At 39.3% G+C, this 20,879-nt stretch overlaps 1 protein-coding gene across 3 annotated transcripts in view; it reads left to right on the top strand.

Moving 5' to 3' along the window:
- Positions 1-2,174: 2,174 nt before the first annotated feature.
- Positions 2,175-20,879, top strand: part of COX16 (cytochrome c oxidase assembly factor COX16) — a 46,652-nt gene continuing 27,947 nt past the window's right edge. For 2 of the 3 annotated variants that reach the window (XM_069017552.1, XM_069017553.1), the window contains exons 1-2: positions 2,175-2,260; positions 16,172-16,249. Coding sequence is in view for 1 of the 3 variants with exons in the window: in XM_069017551.1 (XP_068873652.1) it covers positions 3,707-3,766; positions 16,172-16,249 (138 nt within the window). In the remaining 2 variants the exon portion in view is untranslated. Of the gene's footprint in view, positions 2,261-3,684; positions 3,767-16,171; positions 16,250-20,879 lie in introns of those variants that run through there. The other variant, XM_069017551.1, reaches the window with a different exon arrangement.

Below are 20,879 nucleotides of genomic sequence, written 5' to 3' on the forward strand. Positions count from 1 at the left end.
TTCTCCTCCCTTTCTGGAGGTGGAAGGGGGAAACTTAGGGCCACATCTGGAAAGCACAGATGACCCTTCCAATGCATGGGCCACCATGGTGCCTTCCGCTGTGTGCGCTCAGTTGAATGAAAAATGGGCACAGCTGGCTCACTGGCCTCTCCAAGCTGGCTCTTGACAATAATCTGGTCCTTGGATGTATTTATGCTAATTCTGACAGCTGATGAGAAAGCACAGGATGAGGAAAGGACAAGTACACTAACTCTTCCACTCAATTACCTCACTAGGAATTCTAATCAGAAGGTGTAGGAATGAATCAAAGGGGAAATCTAGGCCCCCTCTCTCCCTTGCAACTTCTCTTGGCTACACAAAGGAGTATGAAAAAGGAACATATGTGTTGAGAGGGAGTTGCCATTTCAGAAATGCTGTTCTCAACAGCTACTACCAAGTCAGGACTTCCAGCCTGCATCCAGAGAGAACTACAAGCCCTTAAGATGGTGGTTGTTTCCTTTTTTTTGGTCATAAACATGTGCTAAGTCCAACCAGCTGTTTCTTTAGCTCAGGTATACAGGAGAGTGCTGTCAGGGCTGAGGGTCTTGGCTATGATGTACATCATGTCTGCATAGACAACGTTTAATGGTTTGCTGTATGTGCATGTCCTGAGTGAAGCAGGAGGCTCTGGAGAGATCTACTGGATGGAAATGTAACTCACAGGACGGCCTCACTCCACTGCCTCCTGAAGTGATGTGTGTTTAGGCAACAAAACCTTTACAATATGCCTCTCATTTTCATCCTCTGTACAAACCGCTGCAAGTTCTGTACTGAACTAAAGTCATGTTCCTTCTCAACCTTGGCTGCCCACAGCCAGTGCTGCATTGTGAGCAATTCTGCAGCTTCTGGTAACCAGTCCAATACCAATCTTGATTAGTCTGGCTTGTCCAGGGATGTTTAATAAGATTTCCATCCTGATCTCCATGCCACTGCCCAGAAACCACGTTACATAATGTACTGTTTCATTCTGTATTCCCCTGCAGTCGTGGTCATTGCAGCCTAAACCATTGCAGCATTGCAAGCTTCATTTGTCTGAAGTTCCCAGGGTTTCTGCCAACAGCCAGCAGCACATTATGTGCAGTGAATTTTAAAGGTCCTTCTCAGGGGGAAAGTGAGAGGAGGCTTTCCCAGAGCTTTTGTCCAGGCCAGGGAAACTGCAGTCAGAAACACCTAGTTCCCGTTATTGTGACAAAAGCCAGCCAGCCATCATCCTTTTGTTTCTGCTCTGCACCTGACCTCCACATAAAGCACCATGTATACATCTAGGAGATGGGCTCCAGAGGCACATTTCACATACTAGGGCTCCACAGGCACATTTCACACAGAAAACCCTCTTACAGTACTTCACAAAGTAAAAAATGCTTAACTGGCTGTATGGTAACCTGGACAAGAAAACCACATTTAGCCTACTTGGGGACATAAATATATGCTTGAAGTATTTGGAACAACATTTGGGGCAAGCTGTGAATGTCATAAAACCCCCAGATGTTTGTTTACCCACTTTTATGTTTGTCTATCTGTTTATCACAGTAGGGGTCACATCAAGGAGGCATCAAACCTCTGCTGTAAATCAAACCCATAATATATTCCAATCTTCAAAACTGTTTCTCCTCACCCTTCTCTGTTCAAGGTTACTGATCAACCAATAATGAAAAGAACAAAGCAACACTGTGGAAATAAAATATATACTGATGATGGCTTTACCTCTGTAATTTAATAGCATTTTAGATTATTAAACATGAAGACATTTTAAAATCCTAATTTACTGTTCACCTCTGGCACAGTGTGTTTGTTTTAGGCATTTTTATTATCCTTCTAATTATTCCAAAATTATTGTTGTTATTATATAATTATATCATATTTGTATTTAATTACACATTTGCTTTCTCTGCATAATACCATGTGGAAAGTTTTAGATACCAACAGCAGCAGTTATCAATAAAAACAAAAGAATATCTTATGAATCTTAACAAGAGCACCCCATAGCAGTGGAACAAACTCTTAACCCTTCTTTTTACAGCCAAGACTTTTGGTGTTCTTATAAAAGTTGGGGATGAGAGGGCACCAAATCTGCACATGGGCATCAGCTGTGGGTTATGTCTCTAGCAGTGACCTAATAGTATTCAGGTGGGGCAGTAAGGCTGGAGGTGAGGTTAACCTAACACTGGAATATTAGAGGTACAAACCAAACTGTTTCCAGGGGAAGCATGAGAGGAGGGAAGTAAGTAATAACCTCTTTGCTCAGCATGTCTTTATCTATAGTAGCAACTTCCTGAATTTCCTGACATTATTCTTACTGATTTCTTTTCGGTCAGTTGCTTTCCTCTTCACAAGTCTGTGATTTGAGGCATATTTTTCTCAAACTCTTTAGGAGGGACAGTTGTACTTTCAGAGACCCTGGGTGAGCTGCTTTCCCAGCACTGAGCCTGGACTCTGATGAGTTCATCCCTCAGGCTCAGCACAGCATGGGGATGGACACAGACCTGTTCTCTTGCTCTCACTGTTCTCAGCTGAGAGCTTTTATCTCTGGAATTCAGACCCATGTTGCCTTTGAGTTACTGAGGTAGTCAAGAAGCAGTCATTTCCTGCTATGTTATTTTTTTTATTCTTCAGTTCTGTTTATGTGTCTCTAGACAGGTAAGGCTCTCAGAACAAGTTAGTGGACATTGGATTGCAACAATATTAGCTTATCTTCTTATTATATGTGTTTGATTTTCTTCTCATTTTAGTTTGTATATATGTGCTATCTTACTAACATCTTCAGAAAACTTTATTAAGTACCCCCACCACTTTCTTGATTAATGGAGAAGACCAAGGGAAGGGATCATCAGTACTCGATTTTCAAGTGTTTTAAAATTACTCTTTGAGTTGAGGCAGCAGTGCCTTGTTCCACTTTGTCCCTGCCCTGCTTGCCATTAGCAATGACTTGGAAGGTGAAAGGGCTGTCAAGTGACTCAGAAGTATGTAAAAGAGGACCTGACATTCTCCTATCTCCACTCTGCCATTGCCACAGGCTACCAGAACAGGACAGAATCTCTGGCTACAGTAATATATAAAAACATTGCAGCCTATGCCTGAAGAATGGGTGCTCTTGTCTGTAACAGGTCAGCGCTCCACCACCATGCATGTGACTGTAGCTGAGACGTGTTGGGATGGATGACACAGCACACTTAATTCATAGAAGGTATTAAGGATTATTGGCTCTAAATATCAGAATAAGGTGGTCCACTAGCACTGTTGTAGCCAACTTTGTTTTGAAAAGGTTTTTTTTTGGTTCATTTTGATTGGGACAAAGGATAACAATGCAGAAAAACAGACGATCACAGATGGCAATCTTCTTCCCTTAGGAAAGCAGGCTACAGAATGAAAAGACACGGCTCGTGGCTAAGCCTTCTCAACTGCGTTCGTCAACGAGCTGTGAAGGAAAGCGTGAGGGTGTGCGTGTGAGGGTGGGGGATGTGAGCGTCGGAGCGGTGCGTGTGAAGGAAGAGGCCTGAGCCGTGGCCAATGCCGGCTCCGCCGCCCGGGCCGCAGCGGAACCGGCGTGGCCGAGCGCGTTGCCGCGGCGGACGGGCCGCTGTGGCGGGGGAGCCGCGTCCCGCCGGAAGCGCCGGGGCCGGGCCGGAGGCGGGAGGGCGGCGCCGGGCCCGTGGGGCGGGAGCAGGGGATGGAGAAGCTGCGGAGGCTGTGGAGGGGCCGCACGATGACCTTCGGGGTGCCCCTGCTGGTGAGCGGCGCGGCGGGGGCAGCGCGGGCCGGCACAGCGGCGGGCGGAGCTCTGAGGGCAGGCGGAGGCAGAGGCGTGTTCGCGGGTGGGCGCTCTCCGGTCCCACCTCGGCAGGAGCTCTGCGGGGCCGCGGGAGCCCTGTGCCTGCTCTGCCCCGAGGCCTTGGGAGCTCAGGGATGCTGTTATAAAACATGCACCTAACGATATTCCTAACTGGAAGCTGAGGAAAATGCATTTTGCCGGTGGTGTTTTGGTTTGGTTTTTTTTTTTTTTTCTTTCTGTAAAACACCACTTTGTGTTTCTTGTCTTACTTTCTTTAGCTTTTCAATGGGTTTTAAACTGTAGTGGCACTGTTGGTGATAATTTGTACGTCTAAATAAGTGGAAAGATTCTGAGTGAAATGAGTTGATGGGTTATAGGTAGCAGCTGTGCTCAAAGTGGTGAGTGAGGCATAAATTTTAGCGTAGTCGAGGTTAGGAAAGATCAATAGTGTCGAAAGAATAAAAGAAAATTGTAAGACTCTCTTACACACATTACATCTGTAGATAGTGCACATTAGATTGCACTTCCCTGTCCTAAATACCTGTGTTCATTAGGGGAAAAATAAAAAAACTCAGATGCACTTATGGATAAAAACTCAGGAAGGAAGACAAAAGCAGCATCAAAGCCAGTGTAGTTTCTGTTTGTGCAATTCATGTCTCATTATCCATATATACAATTGGCTTGCAAAAAGTAAGCAAATTTCAAAGTGGATAAATAAGGCAAAGGATATTTCCAACACTTTTATAATGCTACTAGAGAAATCAGTGTCATCTTCCTCAGACATTCAGTAGCATGCCTTGGAAAAATGGAGTGACCCAAAGAAGGACATTGATGCTTGTTAGAGTTAAAAAAGTTTAAGGCCATTGTTTTAAAGGGATCTTACAGAGGTTCTAGAGTAAGGACTTTCATGGAAGTTATTCATGCAATTGAATACATTGAAGTATCTTTTCTCGAAATATTGATGAAGGCATTCTTAAGAAATGGAAACAGTTAAACCAAACAAACCAACGAAACAGTGTGATAATACCACGACTACACGAATCATTTGCATCAGCAGCTCCACTCCCTGCTGTTGCACACAAACTGTGTCTATAACACCTTTCTTAAGGTGATCAAGCACAGTGTTACAGCTCTTTAGATATCCTGATGTGTGCATGTATACCTGAGAGGCTGTCCAGAACTGTGTTGCTTTCATGCTTAGACCAAATTTATTTTGGTTTTGGATTTTTCATGTGATTTTTTTTGTGTGCTCAGACAGTATTCTTCAGTTAATTAACATTGTGCTTAGATGTTAAAGGTTGGATATAGTTTTAGGTCACAGTGCTTTTATTTATGTAATTATTTGAGGCTTGCTCTTTTTCTTCCAAAAGCAGGGAAGACCAGACAGTTTAGTATTTTTCAGTTTAATTTTAACTCTGTGGAAGGCCTGAGGAAAATATTATGTGATTAAATAATAGATACTTAGAGGTGGTAACCTAGTAGAGGAAAAAAAAATCACCACTGCTTTTTAATAATAAATATATCAGATTAACTGGTGTAGTAGGTGAGGAGATTCAACTGATACACAAGATTCTGATTTTGATAAAACTTTCTACATTATCTTCCCTGTGAGAATTGCATTTCAGAGAAGTATGGTAAAGATACACTTCTTATCATTTGTGTTCTCAAAAGGATTAAAAAGATATTATAAAATATAGTTACCACGTGCTTGTCGAATTAAAAGGTATCTTTGGAGGCAAGGTGGCTCCTGCAGAAATAATGTGGGCTGTAATATTGGGGAAAAAACATAAATGTCATTACAAGACTGAGGAACTTGTCAAAAGTAGAGTAAAATGTGAAACAGGACTCTTCCAGTGTACTCAGTCCTCAGCTGGAGTAATTTTTCAGCTCTGTGGTGCTATTCTGGAGATGATGAACTGTAAAGTCTAGAGGAAAGCAACATAAAAAGGTAAAGCCGACATTCCACCTTTAAGGAATGCTTGAAGGAATTGACTTAGTTTATTTTAGAAAAGTCTGCAAAGCTCTGTGTGTCATACATTGAGTGTGGTGGTTTCTCTTCATCACTTGGGAAAGTACCCCCAAAATAAATGATCATGTGTTAGGAAAATTCTGCTCTTTTTTAGGAAAGAGCACTCTGATACATAACTAGGGTTTTTAAGACGAGCTTGAACAGTCACCTGGCAGCAATGGCATAGGTTGTCTCAGTTCTGCTTCAGTGCTGGAGCCAGGACTTCAGCATCATGGGCCAGGCCTGTGGTTGTCCTTTTGGCCATCCCCAGTGTTTCTGCAGGATTTTCCATATAGGTCATAGCAGGAATTTTTAAGACTGGTTTTTTTGACTTTATACTGCATAATTGCATTCTGTTCCTATTACGACAGAGCTCTTTCCTCCAGACACAATATTATATAGAGAAACACTCTATTATATTTCTTTCCAGGGTTTCATGTCTCCCTGCCTTAAAATTATTCTCCCTTGTGAATACTTCAGAATGTTTCTGTCTTGCTGCCCAAAGGCTTCCCAGGGCGTAAGAAAAAGGAAAATTCATGCAATTGTCAGTTACCCAGCTGTCTATGGAACTCTGAAGGCATCTCTGAAGCTGAACAGAATTGTACTAAAAGGTCAATTACAACAAAAATGACAATGAATCTAGGTAAAGAATGAGAAGGAGCCTGCCTTTGCAGTCCTTTAAGTTCTGTTGGATTTGTTAATAATACTGAAACCAAAGGTTTCTGTTAGATTATTACATTCTGTACATATTTTTTTTCTCACTAGACTGATGCAGGCCTATTCTTCAGTACTGCTGAACTTTTCATCAGTACCATATTTGCTTTTTTGGCAGAAAGAAAATCGAATGGCTTTCATATTTTGCCTTTTTATATTGCATATTTGAATGAAAAATCCCTGTGCCAAAATTGCTAAGGCTCCAAGGTTAAAGAGATCTTAATTCAAAGAAAGATGAGTGTCTCATTACACACCCCCCTCCACCCCCTGCAAATATATCTTTACAATATTTATTACTTTTTAGTGTAAATTATCTTGATAGTTTTTTTATTTGTTCATTTGGTCTTGGGCTGTTAAAATATTCCAGTAGAGAAGGAATTTTCTTGGTTGATCTTTGAACCTCACACTGACAGCAGTAAGTGTGTAAGTCAGTAAGATGTGTAAATCACAGTTTTCAGTCATGCTTTCTCAGTAGCTAAAAGTGTTTCTTTGTGAGCACCAACGAAACTGCAGGGGGTAGCACTTGAACCTGCAGGAGACCTTGATTTGTGAAAATTCCTGTAACTTTGTAAACTTTGCAGATACAGTATCTCTGTGTAAGCATGCAGGAGAGAGTGATGTAACCTGGTATGGAATGTCTCAACAGCTTGAGTGTCAAGTGAGTAGTCCCAAAGCGTTTCTGAAGATGGTAACATCTGTGGAGATGCTGGGATGAACTCCAGCAACCTTACAGGTTTATCTAAAATTTGCTGTTGCAGTAGAGGGCTTTAAGTTACCTCTGTGGTAACTTAAAAGTCTTTGTCACCTATATTGACATCTCTGTTTCCTATTTTGATTATGGGAACTCTTTCCTTATCACATGAAGCTTAATGTACAAGTCTTCAGCATATGTGGCTCTATTATAAAAGGAGAGCTTCAGTCTCTGCTGCTTTGTATTCCACAACCAACTCTACCTGACCAAAAGGGATGTGTCTGTCAATGTCATATTGCTGCAGTGATGTTTCTGTAAGATCCTGAGAGAGCAAGGCTCCTTGGTCTTGCAGCTGGTGCATCCAGCATCAGACCTTCCTTATGGGACACCGAACATGTAAGGTCACTTCTCTGGTACACTTGGAATGTTTGAAGGCTGCTGGAAGTTTTTTTTCTGGCAGGTTTAAATAATGGCTCTATATCATTAAAGAAACAAGTTTGGATTTCAAAATTGCAAAGTAGTAACAAATGTAGAACACATGTTAAAAACCCCCGTATTGTTTCATATGCTCACACCACTTTCCAAGACTTGCCTTTGTGGTTGTGTTTCCATCTGATTCAAGGCAAGGATTTTTCTAACTCTTTAAGCTGCAAAATGAATGTATAGATTCAGTTCCAGTTCTGTCAGTATGTTACAGGGGAAAAATTATGTTCTGAGTATCTGAAGTGACATTATAGCAGAAAGAAAATAGAGTTTATGGTTCATTTGATAATTTTTATTGCACTTCTAACATAAGTATATTGCACTGTGTATCTAGTAATGCAGGTTTTCAGATTTACACTATATTGCAACATTCTCCATATCTACTGCTCTAGATTTTGACTTCATTTCATTTTTCTGGAGTTTTGTGGGTTTTTTTCCCCCCTCATCCTGTAATGACTGCTTTTACATGTACTTTGCTTCTCCTGGATCTTGTCTTTGGTGTTTTACATGGCATGCCTCGTGTTGCCACAGGAGAAGGTACAGGTTGCTTTGAGTAGTGCAAGATTTTTCTGTTAATATGCTCCTAAAATCTATTTCCACCAGTGATTATTACCACAGGCTGTACTACAATGCCATCTACACTGCTGCCTTGAACAGTGCAAGTTTACTTTGATAAACACTTCATCAAGGGGCACCAAGAATGTGTGTCATGTACAGGACAAGAAAAAAGGTCAGATTAGAACAAGGCCCTAACAATGCTGCAGCAATGTGGTCAGTGCTTCCAGGCACCATTAGAGAAGGTCAGTGGCATCTCAGGCTCTCATTAATGAGCCAGTTGTTTTGACAAACAAAACCAAAGCAACTTTTCCAGACATCAGGACATGAAATTACATGTCCATGGATTAGTTTTGTTCACCGGTATGAAGTCAGGGTCACTTGGGAGCAAGGACTGATGCCCAGAAATGTTTTGCAGATATATAAAACGATATTTTGTTGTCCTGTGAGTTACTTAAAGTGAAAGTTTACAGGATTAATGGGTTAAATTTTCATAGATTTCTTTAAATTGAACATTTCTAGTTCATGTCATAAAAAACTGCTGAATTTGGAGTCCTGGGGTGTGCTAAATACAAGGCACACTTTTCCCCACAGATTCTGGAAGACCTGCCTGTAAAAAAAGGCTATGAACACTGGAAATATGGAAAATTTTTCTCGGGAGTAATCACGATTCTGAGATCTTATTGTTGCTATCAGTGTCTATGAGTAGAAACTGTTACTATATTATCTTCTGATACTGTTTGAAGAAGGATTACTGCAATCAGCATTTTTCACTTTTAGATATGTCAGTGTTATTGCTAACATCTTTCACATTATTGCCTTGAACAATTCATAATACTGAATTGCATGACTTTTATTAATATCTATTACTTCATGTAACTTTACAATAAAATTTGACATATGCAGAACAGTTGATTTAGATGTTAATACATTTTTGAGAGATGAATAGAAGTTAACTTTCACCCATGAGAAGATAATTCTGACTTCTAGTATTTGTAGATAAGTTGTGATTGCCTGTAAAAGTCACAAGTATTACATTTGCAGCCTAGAAGAGCAATAAATACAAAACTGTTTTTAGAATTTAGAAGTTGTTGCTCCCAATCAGAGAATAACAGAGTGCTGTTTTTATGCTTCAGTAGCCTGTATTATACATATTGGGTCTCTAGGCCTATGATGAGATGCATCTTCGGCTCCTGCTGTGCTTCTGCTCTGCATCTCCTGTTCATCTGTGTGTATTTGAATCCACAGTGTGGAGCTGTTCCAGACAAAACCACCCCTGGAACTGCTTGTGCTGGTGTGGAAGCCAGTGTTCAGGCTGAATGGGCTTCTGTGGACTCCAGTTTGAGCAGTCTGAATTAGCTGACTTCCATCTTTCAGTTGACTGTTAGGTCTTAAAACTTCTGAGTTTTCCATTTTTCGTTCTTAATCTTCAAGAACAGTTTTCCAGATATATGAGACAAAGAAATAGGCACTCTTTAATACTTCAGATTTCCGCTCTGTTTCATTTCAACACATAAAGAGTGTATTTGCATTGTTTAATGCTATTAGAATGGTCTAATATGGCACTTGGGGGAACTGAGGTTCTCTGTGGAGCCTCGGAACAGAAAGAGAAGTACAAACTTGCCTGTTTTCACTCTGTGTGTTTAGTCCTGCTCTAGGCCTCCAACTTCTTCAAGGGATTGTGATGGTAAAAGTGTAAGATTCCTGTTTATTCTACAGAACATTTAATCTTCATTCCCTGCCCAGGATTAGCAAGAGGAAAATAACACTTATTGTGATTTCTTTTTATGTTCTTTCATGCAGGTTTCAGTTTATTGCAGTTTTGAGCAGGGCCTAACACATCAGAAGGACACCAGCTTGCCACAAGATGTAAACAGTTTCTCATTGTAGTTTACCTTGGATAGATTTGAATCTGTGAGTAGTAGAAATTATAATTTTAATAAGGAATTGAAAGTTTGGTTTTTAGAAGCTTATGGAGAAAATGAAGGTGGTGTTCAGAAACTGCAGCTTCACTACCACAGCAGACTTGGATTTTGAAGAGCTGCAGCTGCAGAGTGAAATTCCCTTGCTGTCTGACCAGCCCAAGCAATGTGTGTAATGCAAAATGACAATGCTGTGGCTGAAAATGCCCTTTTTTGCTCATGCTCACATTGAGGAACATATGGTTTTCTATCTCTTCTGTATTATTCTTAGATTGGTTTCTCTTACATGCATTTTCTTTGGTTTAAAACCTATTATGAACTGGACATTTTAACAAACAAAGGTTTTGTTTTCTCATAGACATTGAATAGTAAGATTGAAAGGTTATGGACAGGATTTTTTTTTGTTCTCTGGCCTGTAGCCATTCATATTTGCAATCTTTAAAATCATTGCTTTGAACATGGTCTTACACCAAACCAATTAGCCTGATACCTTGGGCCAAGTTTAATATTCTGCACATGTTCTACATGCTGTGCAAACTACACTCTGCTTTATCAGTCAGTTACAATTGGCTCCAGTTTATACCAGCTGCTCTTCCTGAATGCCAGCATGGTATCCATGTGGTCATCTACTGCTATATGTCATCCATTTTTGAATGTAATGCAGTTCAGCCTTCTACAATGTGTGATTCTAGCATATTCATTAAGTCAGACCATTCGCTTCCTTGATGTGCCTTTGAATGAAATAACTCCTGATGGATGCATGGGTTTGGTTTCTGTTTTCCCCCAAAGGAGACCTCTGGTGCGAACTAAAAGTTATTTCCATTTTTTGCAGACAAGAAGTAAAGGTAGGCTCTCTTTTGCTTCCATTGAAGGTGAAGAGAGGATTTAGTAAGTTTCTGAGAAGACTTTGCACTGTTTTTCTCTCTTCTCCACAGTTTCAGCGTTAGAGCCAAGTGCAGGAATGGCTGTAGGAAATAAACTTTTCAGAGTTAGAGCTGGCAGAGGGGGGCGCTTCAGGTTAAGATGACTTGCCTGGTCTTTTCTGGGACTGGCAATTTGCCCTGCTACTTTTATTTAGAGAAAAGAAAAGAGATTTCAGTCTTCTGGACTGCCAAATTGCCATCTTTCACCAGTTGTGCACTGCACATCTGACAGTTTTTTAAAAAAGAAACCCCAAAACTCTCTTTGCTGTGATCACTGCAAACTGAACTAAAATAATTCACTACAGCTCTAGTTTTGAAGCTCATGATGAATAGCTGGAGAGTTCTGCAGCAGCAGTCTTGAAGAAGAGGTTAGAAAATTACCATGTTCCTTCTTTGTATATGTATCATAACATCTTCTACCACTGCATGATCTGTGTTGCCAGCACTAAACATTGTGATTTGGTTAATTTAGGGATTTGTGGCTTTGTAATAATCTCTTTCACAACTGCTACTGTAGTAGGATGGCTTTCTCTAACAACAGGGATGCCTATGACATTGCAAATTGCTGGTGCTGCCAGAGAAGCAGTTTCTTACTCTTTTGTTAACCCAATGAACTGAAGTTGGCCGCTTTAGATTATGCAGGAAGCTAAAAAAGGGATCTGCTGTAAGTTCTGCTGTTATGAGCCCTCAGTGACCACCCACTCTAGTTGGTGACAAATACAAGTATTTCCCATCCTAAGATGCAGTTCAAGGGATCAGTCTGATGCCATCTATAACTGATTGCATAACATACTTCCCAATGGAGATGTGAACAAATAGAATTTTAAAAATAATGTTATTAAAGAGAATTTTATGTCATTTTTTTACATAAAATGTTTATTGAGGTTGCTGAGTGTATGTGACAGATGGTGCTCTTATGTCACATCCTATCTTTCATTTTGTTTTGGAACATGCAAGTCTTCCATGCATGCATAATTGCATTACAACATTGTAGGGATTTTTTTGTGTACTCACTGAAATATAAAGGAATAATCCAATGTGGGATCTTTAATGGGGGTTGTGCTAGCAGTGCTGTTAAGCTGTTTGCTTTGGTGTTAAGTGCTGGCTAACTAGTATGGTTAATGATTTTTGCCTCCCTAAGTTAAACTTCTGGTGTAAAGGAAGAAATGAGAAGTTACTATCATTTCATCAATCTGCTGAGAGCATTCAAGTAACTAGATAGATGATGTTCACTACATAATGTTTTTTTCTCTGCATTATGAAGCAAATAAAATGAATAGTTCTCTCACAATAAAAGAATGCAGGTATATATGAACTTTCCAGCTTGAGTATCCTTCAAATGCCAGTGCCTTAATATTTTATCATGTACATTAAGTATCTGTATGATTCTAAAATTGTAATGAAAAAAATATTTAAATTTTTATTATATGTGATATTACTTTTCCCCCTTCAGTTAACAGGAGAGTGAACTTGATCCTGACTTCATTAGAATGTTGCCAACCTAACTTATATTTATTTGGCATCCTGAATAACTTCTACTGTCTCTTTATGCCTAGACTAGTGGATGGAACATGCTGGACTTCACTGTTGGTTTTGGCAAATTTGTCCATTGTAGTGCTTTTTTAACTGAAGAGCATTTTGCAAGGAGTGTAGAGATTATCTCTGTTTTACAGCTTTGGGAACTAGAAAAGTATGTGAGACATACAGACTGTGCAAAGCCAACAAACCAATAATGGTGCTGGAAATTTTGAGTCTTATGCTGCTCCTAATTATTTTGACTGGTGACTCTTGCTGGTTCACTGTTGTCTGTAAATACAGCTAACTGAAATTAAGGTAATGAGAACATCTTCCCTCATACTGCAACAGAAGACAAAGGAAACAGTTAAAGCCAAGACTAGTATTTCTACTCAATGCACTGTCAGTCACTGAGTCCTGTGCTACCTTTAATGGTATTACAGTTGCATAAATTCATTTATACCTTCTTTTATTGGCTTTTGAACACAGTTTTCAAAAAGGTAATTGACTGAATAGCTGTCCATTGCTGCTCTGGCTTGTGTAGATGAATGCAATTCATGCTCAGGGCTGTCAGCTGACTATATTGACATGCTGTTGGTTGATTAAATAAGCACTGAATATGACTGATTCTGGTCTGGTTTTGCAATGAATTCAGACATCATGTTTGGTTCTTTAGAACATTGGTCAAGTAGACTTGTAAACTTATTATTTATATTCTTTGTGTGTATTCTGTACTTTGCAAAATTATTTAATCTTGGTCTTAACCTTCCAGCATTACACTGTGTAATATTTCAGCAGCATTTGTACTTTCTTGCATCAATGTGCTTTGTCTCTGATGGAGCTTAACTGATGTTTCATGGTAAGATAAGTCAGCCATTGCAGTATTGTAAATGTAAAGGCAACTGTACTGGTAATGCCTGCTAAGCTAAATGTGCCAATTTGCCAGGCTTGTTACGCGGCTCCTGCTGTACGAAGAGCAAAAGTACATCACAAACCAAGTGGGTTTTTTCCTCTTGGTAGTACCAAGGAATTGTGAGTAAAACTGCAGTGTCAGGCCAAAACCTGAATTCCAAAACAGGAAATGAGAGGTGTGTGTGTATCAACTTCTTTACTGTGTGTAGCTGCAAATGTAAAGTGCACTGTGTCATGGATGGTTACTGTCAAACACATGATAGGATGTGATAAGACAAAATTAGTAGCACGTGACTTAATTCATGCAACAACCTTCAACTGGATTTTCCTTAGTTGCAGTGCACATTACAGAGTTTTAAAGCTAAAGAATGTAATATTTCATTCTCAGCTTGCAGCATGGCTTTGTAAGCCAAAGTCTTCCAGTTGTTCATATTGCATCTCATAACAGGATATACTCCATGCAAGTCTATTGTTGGGCAAATTAGTTTTTAATTGATGTCACAAGTAATTGCTGCTTTCTGCCTGGTTTAACAACTGAACCATTTCTAGTGCAGTTGCTTTTGCCCTGCCGTAGACATTCTTTGACAACATACTAATATGAAAAAAAGGCAATAAACTCTGGTTTGTAACATCCATAAACTTGTCTATAGCATCTCAGATTTGTGTTTATTAGGACTTGAAGTTTATTAACACAGTGGCTGTTAATTAACATAATACTTGTTAGGAATTAAAGAAGATCAGCTAATGAAAATTAATGCTGAGGCGTCAGCCATGTTAAAATTCAATTACAGTCTGATCATTGAGATTTTCAGCATTACATGCTACCATATCTTCATCTGAAAAATCTTCTGATTTGATTGAATAAATCTTGACTAATGTTCAGGTTCTTTTTAACCATTTTGAACACTTTATGTTCTGCTTTCTGTTATTTTTTCTTACAAAAATACTGATACAAGGAAGACTTTTCTTTCCTCTTTTTTTTTCTACCGAGTATTTTGATGATTCAATATCTGCAAGATCATCATTAATCCCTTGAAGCAGTTATGGCACAAGTATGAGGCCATCCAGTTTTTGGTCATTCATATTCCTAGTTGCTGGACTTGGTACCATATGATGATTTTCTGATTGGCTTTCTGAAATCAGTGGTATGTGGCCTTGCAACTGGGTGTTCATATTGCAAAATTTGTGTCTATTTGTTTCTAATTATCAGCTAGATTTTAAGGCTTATTGAAAGGGCCAGAAAGAGGCTCTGGAACCTTTAACTCCTGGCTATTGGTGAAGGGTTTCTTCTTCTTTGGACAGAGTACATCAGTTCTGGGGTACCAGTCTGTACCTTACCAGCATCTAAGTGTGTGTGGAGAGAGTGTTCACATGGTTGTGAGTAGTTTTACCTGCCTGGTGGGAAATAATGCAGTCCTGCAACTTTGAGAATGAATAACTGTAGAAGGCGGGGTTTTGTTTCTAATTTCTAATTCTTTGTGGCCACAGTGACATGAACTTCTACTTTTTGGAAAGAACATGCACTTTGTCTACCTGTGCAGCATAATTATAACAATTCTTGGACACAGGCCATTGCTGCAAACCTAATATGTAGTAAGAAATCAGCCAGCAGTGTGTAGAAAACAGCAGTTCAACAACAGCCTGTAATGAAGGACTGTAAAAGCAAAGTTGCATGATGAAAGAGGGTGGTGGTGGTGGGTTTTGTTTGGTTTTTTTTTTTTTTTACCTTCACTCAGGTCCTTAGAGCTTCCTCATGCTTCCCCCTTCCTTAGATGTGCATCTTTAGATGTGACACTCTTTGGCCTCCTGTGCATCTGCATTAACAGAGAACAGCAGACACTGTCAGGTCAGAGCAGTAGCAAGGGACCTGACTTACACAAAGTAGCTAGATTTCTAAGCTAATTTTCGAGTATCTTCTTTTTTTAAACAATACTTGATCTTTGGATGGTCCATCCATTTCTAATAGTAAAAATACATACACAGTTTTGTGATATCAGTCTGTCATAAGAAAGAATAATATAATGATTTTTTATGTGGATATGAAGCCCCCCCATTTCTCCCTTTATAATACTTAAGCTTCACAGGCATAGAGGAAATTGCAGGATAACTAAGGAGTAATAAAAGGGTAGGTGTGCTGGATATAATTTCTTAGCCTGGGTGATAATATATTATTGAACTATAGCTACACTCACAGTCTGTTCAGAAGCTTAATTAGATCTGTTACCCACAGACATCAGAATAAGTCAGTGTGGCATTGTTACTTCCCCATAGAGTTTGAAAATTTATGAGAATAAAACCTGTGGCAGTGAGGTAAAGGTTCCTTTTCTGTCATTATGTCAGGAAACCACATGGGGAGGGAAAAGAAGGGGTAAGAGGAGAGAAGAGGAAGTCCCTAGAAAGTCTGAGTCATGTAGCAGCTGTCTTTGTATGAAGGAGGAAATGTGTGAAATCCAGGCCCAGAGAGTGGAAGAAAGCACCCGTACTTATCTTCCAGTGTATTATTTCCTTCAGCTCCTGGTGTTTCTGTTGGGAAGATAGTAGAGTCCCTCGGTAAATGAATTGAGTCAGTATGCACAGTATTTATTGTAGGTGTGCAAAGCGTTCTTTTCCCTAACACATCTGTTTTCATTTTGTTTTCAGCTCTATCTCATTGGAGGATCTTTTGGACTCCGTGAATTTGCTCAGATAAGATATGATGTTCACAAACTACATGGCAAGGTAGTTTAAATGGTTTTCTTTGGTTTTCATTTCATTATGCCTACATGCTGCTTTCTAAAGAATTGATAGGACAAGCAAACTTGGTGTAGGGGATTTGCCTTTCACTGCTTGGCCCTGAGCTACAGCTGAGTCTCATAGGTAGTAGGCAGAGTAGGTAACAATAAAGGGCTGACATGATGATGAATCCTTTCACCATCCGTGAAAAAATCAACATAAATAATAGAAACATTTTGTTCCTTTGGTTGATTGTAAGTGGCAGTTCTGAATCCTGAGAAGGAAGTGTAGCACATCTAGAAGGAGATTACTACAAGGGTACTGTGTCCAATTTAGACTAAGGAAACTGGTATTTTAAAAGGTTTGATTTTCAAACAATACCTGGCAGTGAGTATATAATGTTAGATGGTTTGTGGGGCTCGGCTTTGCATTGACTGAGACAAGCAGATACCTTTGACATTGTGCTACATCCTGTTCTTTAAGCCTTGTGAAAGAAACAGGAGCTAGTCTCTACCCATTGTGTCAGAATATACTGTATGTAAGAAGCTTTTCTTTAAATTACCTGAAACTTTCTGTCCGAGGGAAATAACATGTTTACTAGTGCTACTTACACCTCCAAGTGTAACACTCATTCCAAATTGCATATGAAATGATCTGAAGGGAGCACGTCAGTTCAGCAGAAAGTAATATTGGCTTGCTTTCCCTAGTTTGGTAGTATGCAGCTCTGCTATTGCAATGCAGAGAGACTTTCTGGTCTCAGAGCTGCTGACTTGCAGATTGCACAAAGCTTTTTTAAAGACCACTTTATATACAAGAAAAATATTGTTCAGGACTCTGGCTGTTGTGGCTTTCTACTGGGGTAAAATCTTTGAGATCCTGAGCTGTTGAGTTTGGAGATCCCCTTTTTTTGTTTTAGACACTTGTGGACCATGTAAATTATTTTAATCATTCCTCATTGTTCTCTGTGTTGCATACCTGGCTATGGCCTTCCACGCATCATGTGGCCACTCCTGCTCAGAAGTGTATATGACAGAACCTGTGGACCAGGGAGAGTAATCTTACAAATCTTTGCTCCAGTGCTGTCTTCTGGGTAGCTTTTTTCTATCATTTCTAGTCTTTTAGGACCACTTGGAGCCTTTTTTCTCCAACTAGATGGGGATCACAACAGGGGCAAGAATTTGCCTGCTGTGTTTCTGTTAGTTCTTTGGTCAGATTCATACTCAGTGTATTGCATTTGACCCCCATAATCTGCACTGTGACCGCAACCCAGGGAAAAACACTGTTAATAGTTGTACTAATTCAGATCTATGAGGCTCTTTGTCCCAGCATTTATATTCAAGGGAAGCATCACTGAACTAGTCAGTAGTACACGAGAGCTCTGAGTGGAAGCTACTTCACTCTGGAGTTCTTAAACTGGAAAGCTGAAAGAGAACTGAGTTATGCTCTAACCACTATTACTTAAGTCTGCAGCATCTCTTTTATGTTTTCTTTTTCTTTTCCTTGTGATATTATTCAGAAGTAGATGACATTTAAGTGAAGAACAGTGCAGTATTGGCTCAGAACTAGCAACACCAGCTTTGGGCTTGTTTGTGGACGGGGAAATCAAAGCAATGTGTTCCGTTCATTTCTGTTTCTATGTCCATAAAAATAAAGTTAAAAACCATTCTAATTCACTAAATAAGAGAGCAAAGGAGACTAGAATGTATTTTAATGGATAAACAAATCTAGTTTAAAATGTACATGAAACTCAGGAAAATTAATATAAGGAATTTAAAAGTGCTGTTAAAACCCTGATGCTTTTCTCATATAACATAGTTTGACTATCGTAAATCCTTATCAGAACAGGGACAGATGGACTAGTGCTCTTTTTGGCGGGCTGGACAGTTACATGCAAAATGCAATGTGCAATAAAAGAAATAAGATTTTTTTTTTGTTACAGCTGCTCCTTCAGAATAATGAGAATATTTAATTAAATAATAATTTCAATACAAGGAGCTCAAAAGGCTTTCACAGAATTTAAATGAATTAAGCTTCATAGTCCTACTGTCAGAAAAGGTAGGATTATTTTTTACATTTTACTGAAAAAATGGAGGTTGCACAAATTTAACCTATCTTAAAGCAGGCTAGGATTCATAACACCTGAGTGCCTATCTTTTTTGATTATACTTTAAGGATGTGCAAACTCTAGTATGTCACCTTTTGTAAGCATGATTCCTGAATTTGTTTTCTTGCCAATTCAACTGCTAAAAAGACAGAACTTAATCCTTTTGTGGTAAATCCTCTAATACATTTCAGGTGCCAAACTATGATCCTTTGCATTCAAAAGTACCTGTTCTTTTCCTTTTTCACTCTTAATTTCACACTGTGCTTAGAGGGAAACCACATTAACTGCTCAGTGAACAGTGGTATTCAAAGGCAGCACTACAGTAGAACTGCAGCTATGTAGTCTGTGTTTCAGTGGCTGAGGGGCTAGCTGCCACTTTGGGTTCTTGTGGCTTAATGAAAAAAGCTGCATTAGTAATAATGTCTATGTTATTGATGTCAAACTAAGTTTTGAAGAACATTCCCTGATAAAGGAATTAAAATTCAAGAGAAAATGGTGGTTTGGACCTTTGAGGGAGTATGATTTGGTTGCGATGCATTGGGCTGGGGCTAATGTTAGGGTTGGGAGAGGGAGCCTAGAGCTGTAGATGGAGTGGGGCTGAGAAGGGGCTGCAAAAGGATTGTGTCCTCTTGTTCATTTGGGCTGTGTCTTGGGATCTAGGACTGCAGCTCAGCCAATGCATAGGACAGAGAGAGACAGAGCCTAGAGCTGCAGTTGAAGAGGGGCTATTAGTATCTAAAGAGCAGGTATTTCATCCATTTAGAATAACATCTTTGGGTATCAGGGCCTCAGATGTGCCCATCTCTTGCAAAAGCAAAAAAACATTTTGGCTACACTTTGATCTTCTCAGGATACCGAGATCAGTCATATTCCCTCAGCACAATGAATGTCCTGCATTTAAAGGAAGCTTGCTCTGAGGCTCTGACTCATGTAAGGCCTGTTTATGCTAGTCAGAATTCTCCTGAAACTAATCAAGGATTTCTCCATTATCTGTTCTTGCCAAAATGTCCATTAATGGAGAAATCATTCGGTTAGGTAATTGTTCCCTTTCTGGGAAGAATTTATGCAGATCAAAATTGGTTACAGAAAATCAGGTATGCTTATGGGAAAACAAGGTGGAATTAACAAAGAAATTAGTAGGTTTGTATAGGCATTGTTCCAGATGCCTTTATTCATAAATGGAAGACTAGGCCCTTTCTTTGTCTTCTCATGTATGTAATTGGCAATGCTTATTTAATTTATAGTTTTTTACAGAAAATTTTATTTCTTTTAAATATACAGAAAATGTTTTTTTCATCTATATAACAATCAATTATTTTTATTTGCTGTGTACTCGTTGTCATTGTAGAGGCTTGCTGATTCAGGTTTAGTTTTGGATATAAGAATCTTGGAACATGGGGTGTAGTCTGTACTGTTGGCTAATAGCTACTGTAGAGAATTGAAGGGAAGTGACATATTAACTACCTGGAAAAGTTTATGCTTTCCCCCCATCAGCAAACTTTTTAGAGTAAGAGAGTTTTTAAGCTCCAAAATGACTCTGTTGAAGAAGTATCATTGCAAGGCAGGTTCTCAGACTTTTGGGATGGGAGAGGACTGAGCTCCTCCAGGGTAATGTGTAGCAGAAGCACTTCTAAGAAAGCTGAAATCTCTATATGATTTTGTTAGGAAACAAAACATAAATTAGCATTTGAAGTCTGCAAATATTTCCTGCTGTGGGTTATGTATGATAGTGTTACATACTTATCTCTTTACAAACTATGAAGATCCTGTTCACTTTTCCTTTGTCTTGTGCAAAGTGAGCACACCCCAAAAGTAGAATGCTAAGAAATAATACTAATGTTTTCTGTCTTAATGAGGTAGAAAGTAGAGGCAGTAAAGAGCCAAAAAGACAAAATTTCAATTTCTCCTCAATGAGTTTTACCCTCGAATTAGTTGTGCATTTAAATATGTATGACTGTTTCATCGCATTCCAGGAGTTAAAATCCAGATGAAAATGAAAGTTCCTGACCTGTTCTTTCACCATTCTCTATGAGCAATAACGCTGTAAACCCAGAAAGAGTATTAAAGGAGTGGTGGTGGTGGTTGGAAGCATACTCAGTAAGCACACTAGGAGTGTAAAGCCTGCTTTATGCAGACTGAAGATTGCCTTTAAAATTTCTTAGCAAGTGTTTTTGGCTAGCTGACTGGCATGTAGTTACCCATGAGGCATTGCTTATTGACACATGTAGAGTGTTAGTGTTGCCGTTGTTAATCTTCATTTATTGTTCATTTGCTTTGTCTTAAGGTCCTAATTCAGGAAATTATGTAACTGTGAGTAGCTCAGCTTTCATTTTGTGATCCTGGACCTTGAATTGGGAAAAAGAGCGCATGTGGTGTGCAAATTATTCTGGAAACCTTGCTGTCCTTTGAAAAGCGAAAGAATGAGGAGTGGAAAAGAAGGTTAACATGATCACTTATGGCAGTCTGACTTTTCTGCTTTACAGCAGTTCTCATACTGGGGCTCGATAGTGATGTAAGTGCATTGACTGTCTG

This window comes from Aphelocoma coerulescens, chromosome 5 (genome assembly GCF_041296385.1).
Source record: "Aphelocoma coerulescens isolate FSJ_1873_10779 chromosome 5, UR_Acoe_1.0, whole genome shotgun sequence".
Lineage (NCBI taxonomy): Eukaryota > Metazoa > Chordata > Aves > Passeriformes > Corvidae > Aphelocoma > Aphelocoma coerulescens.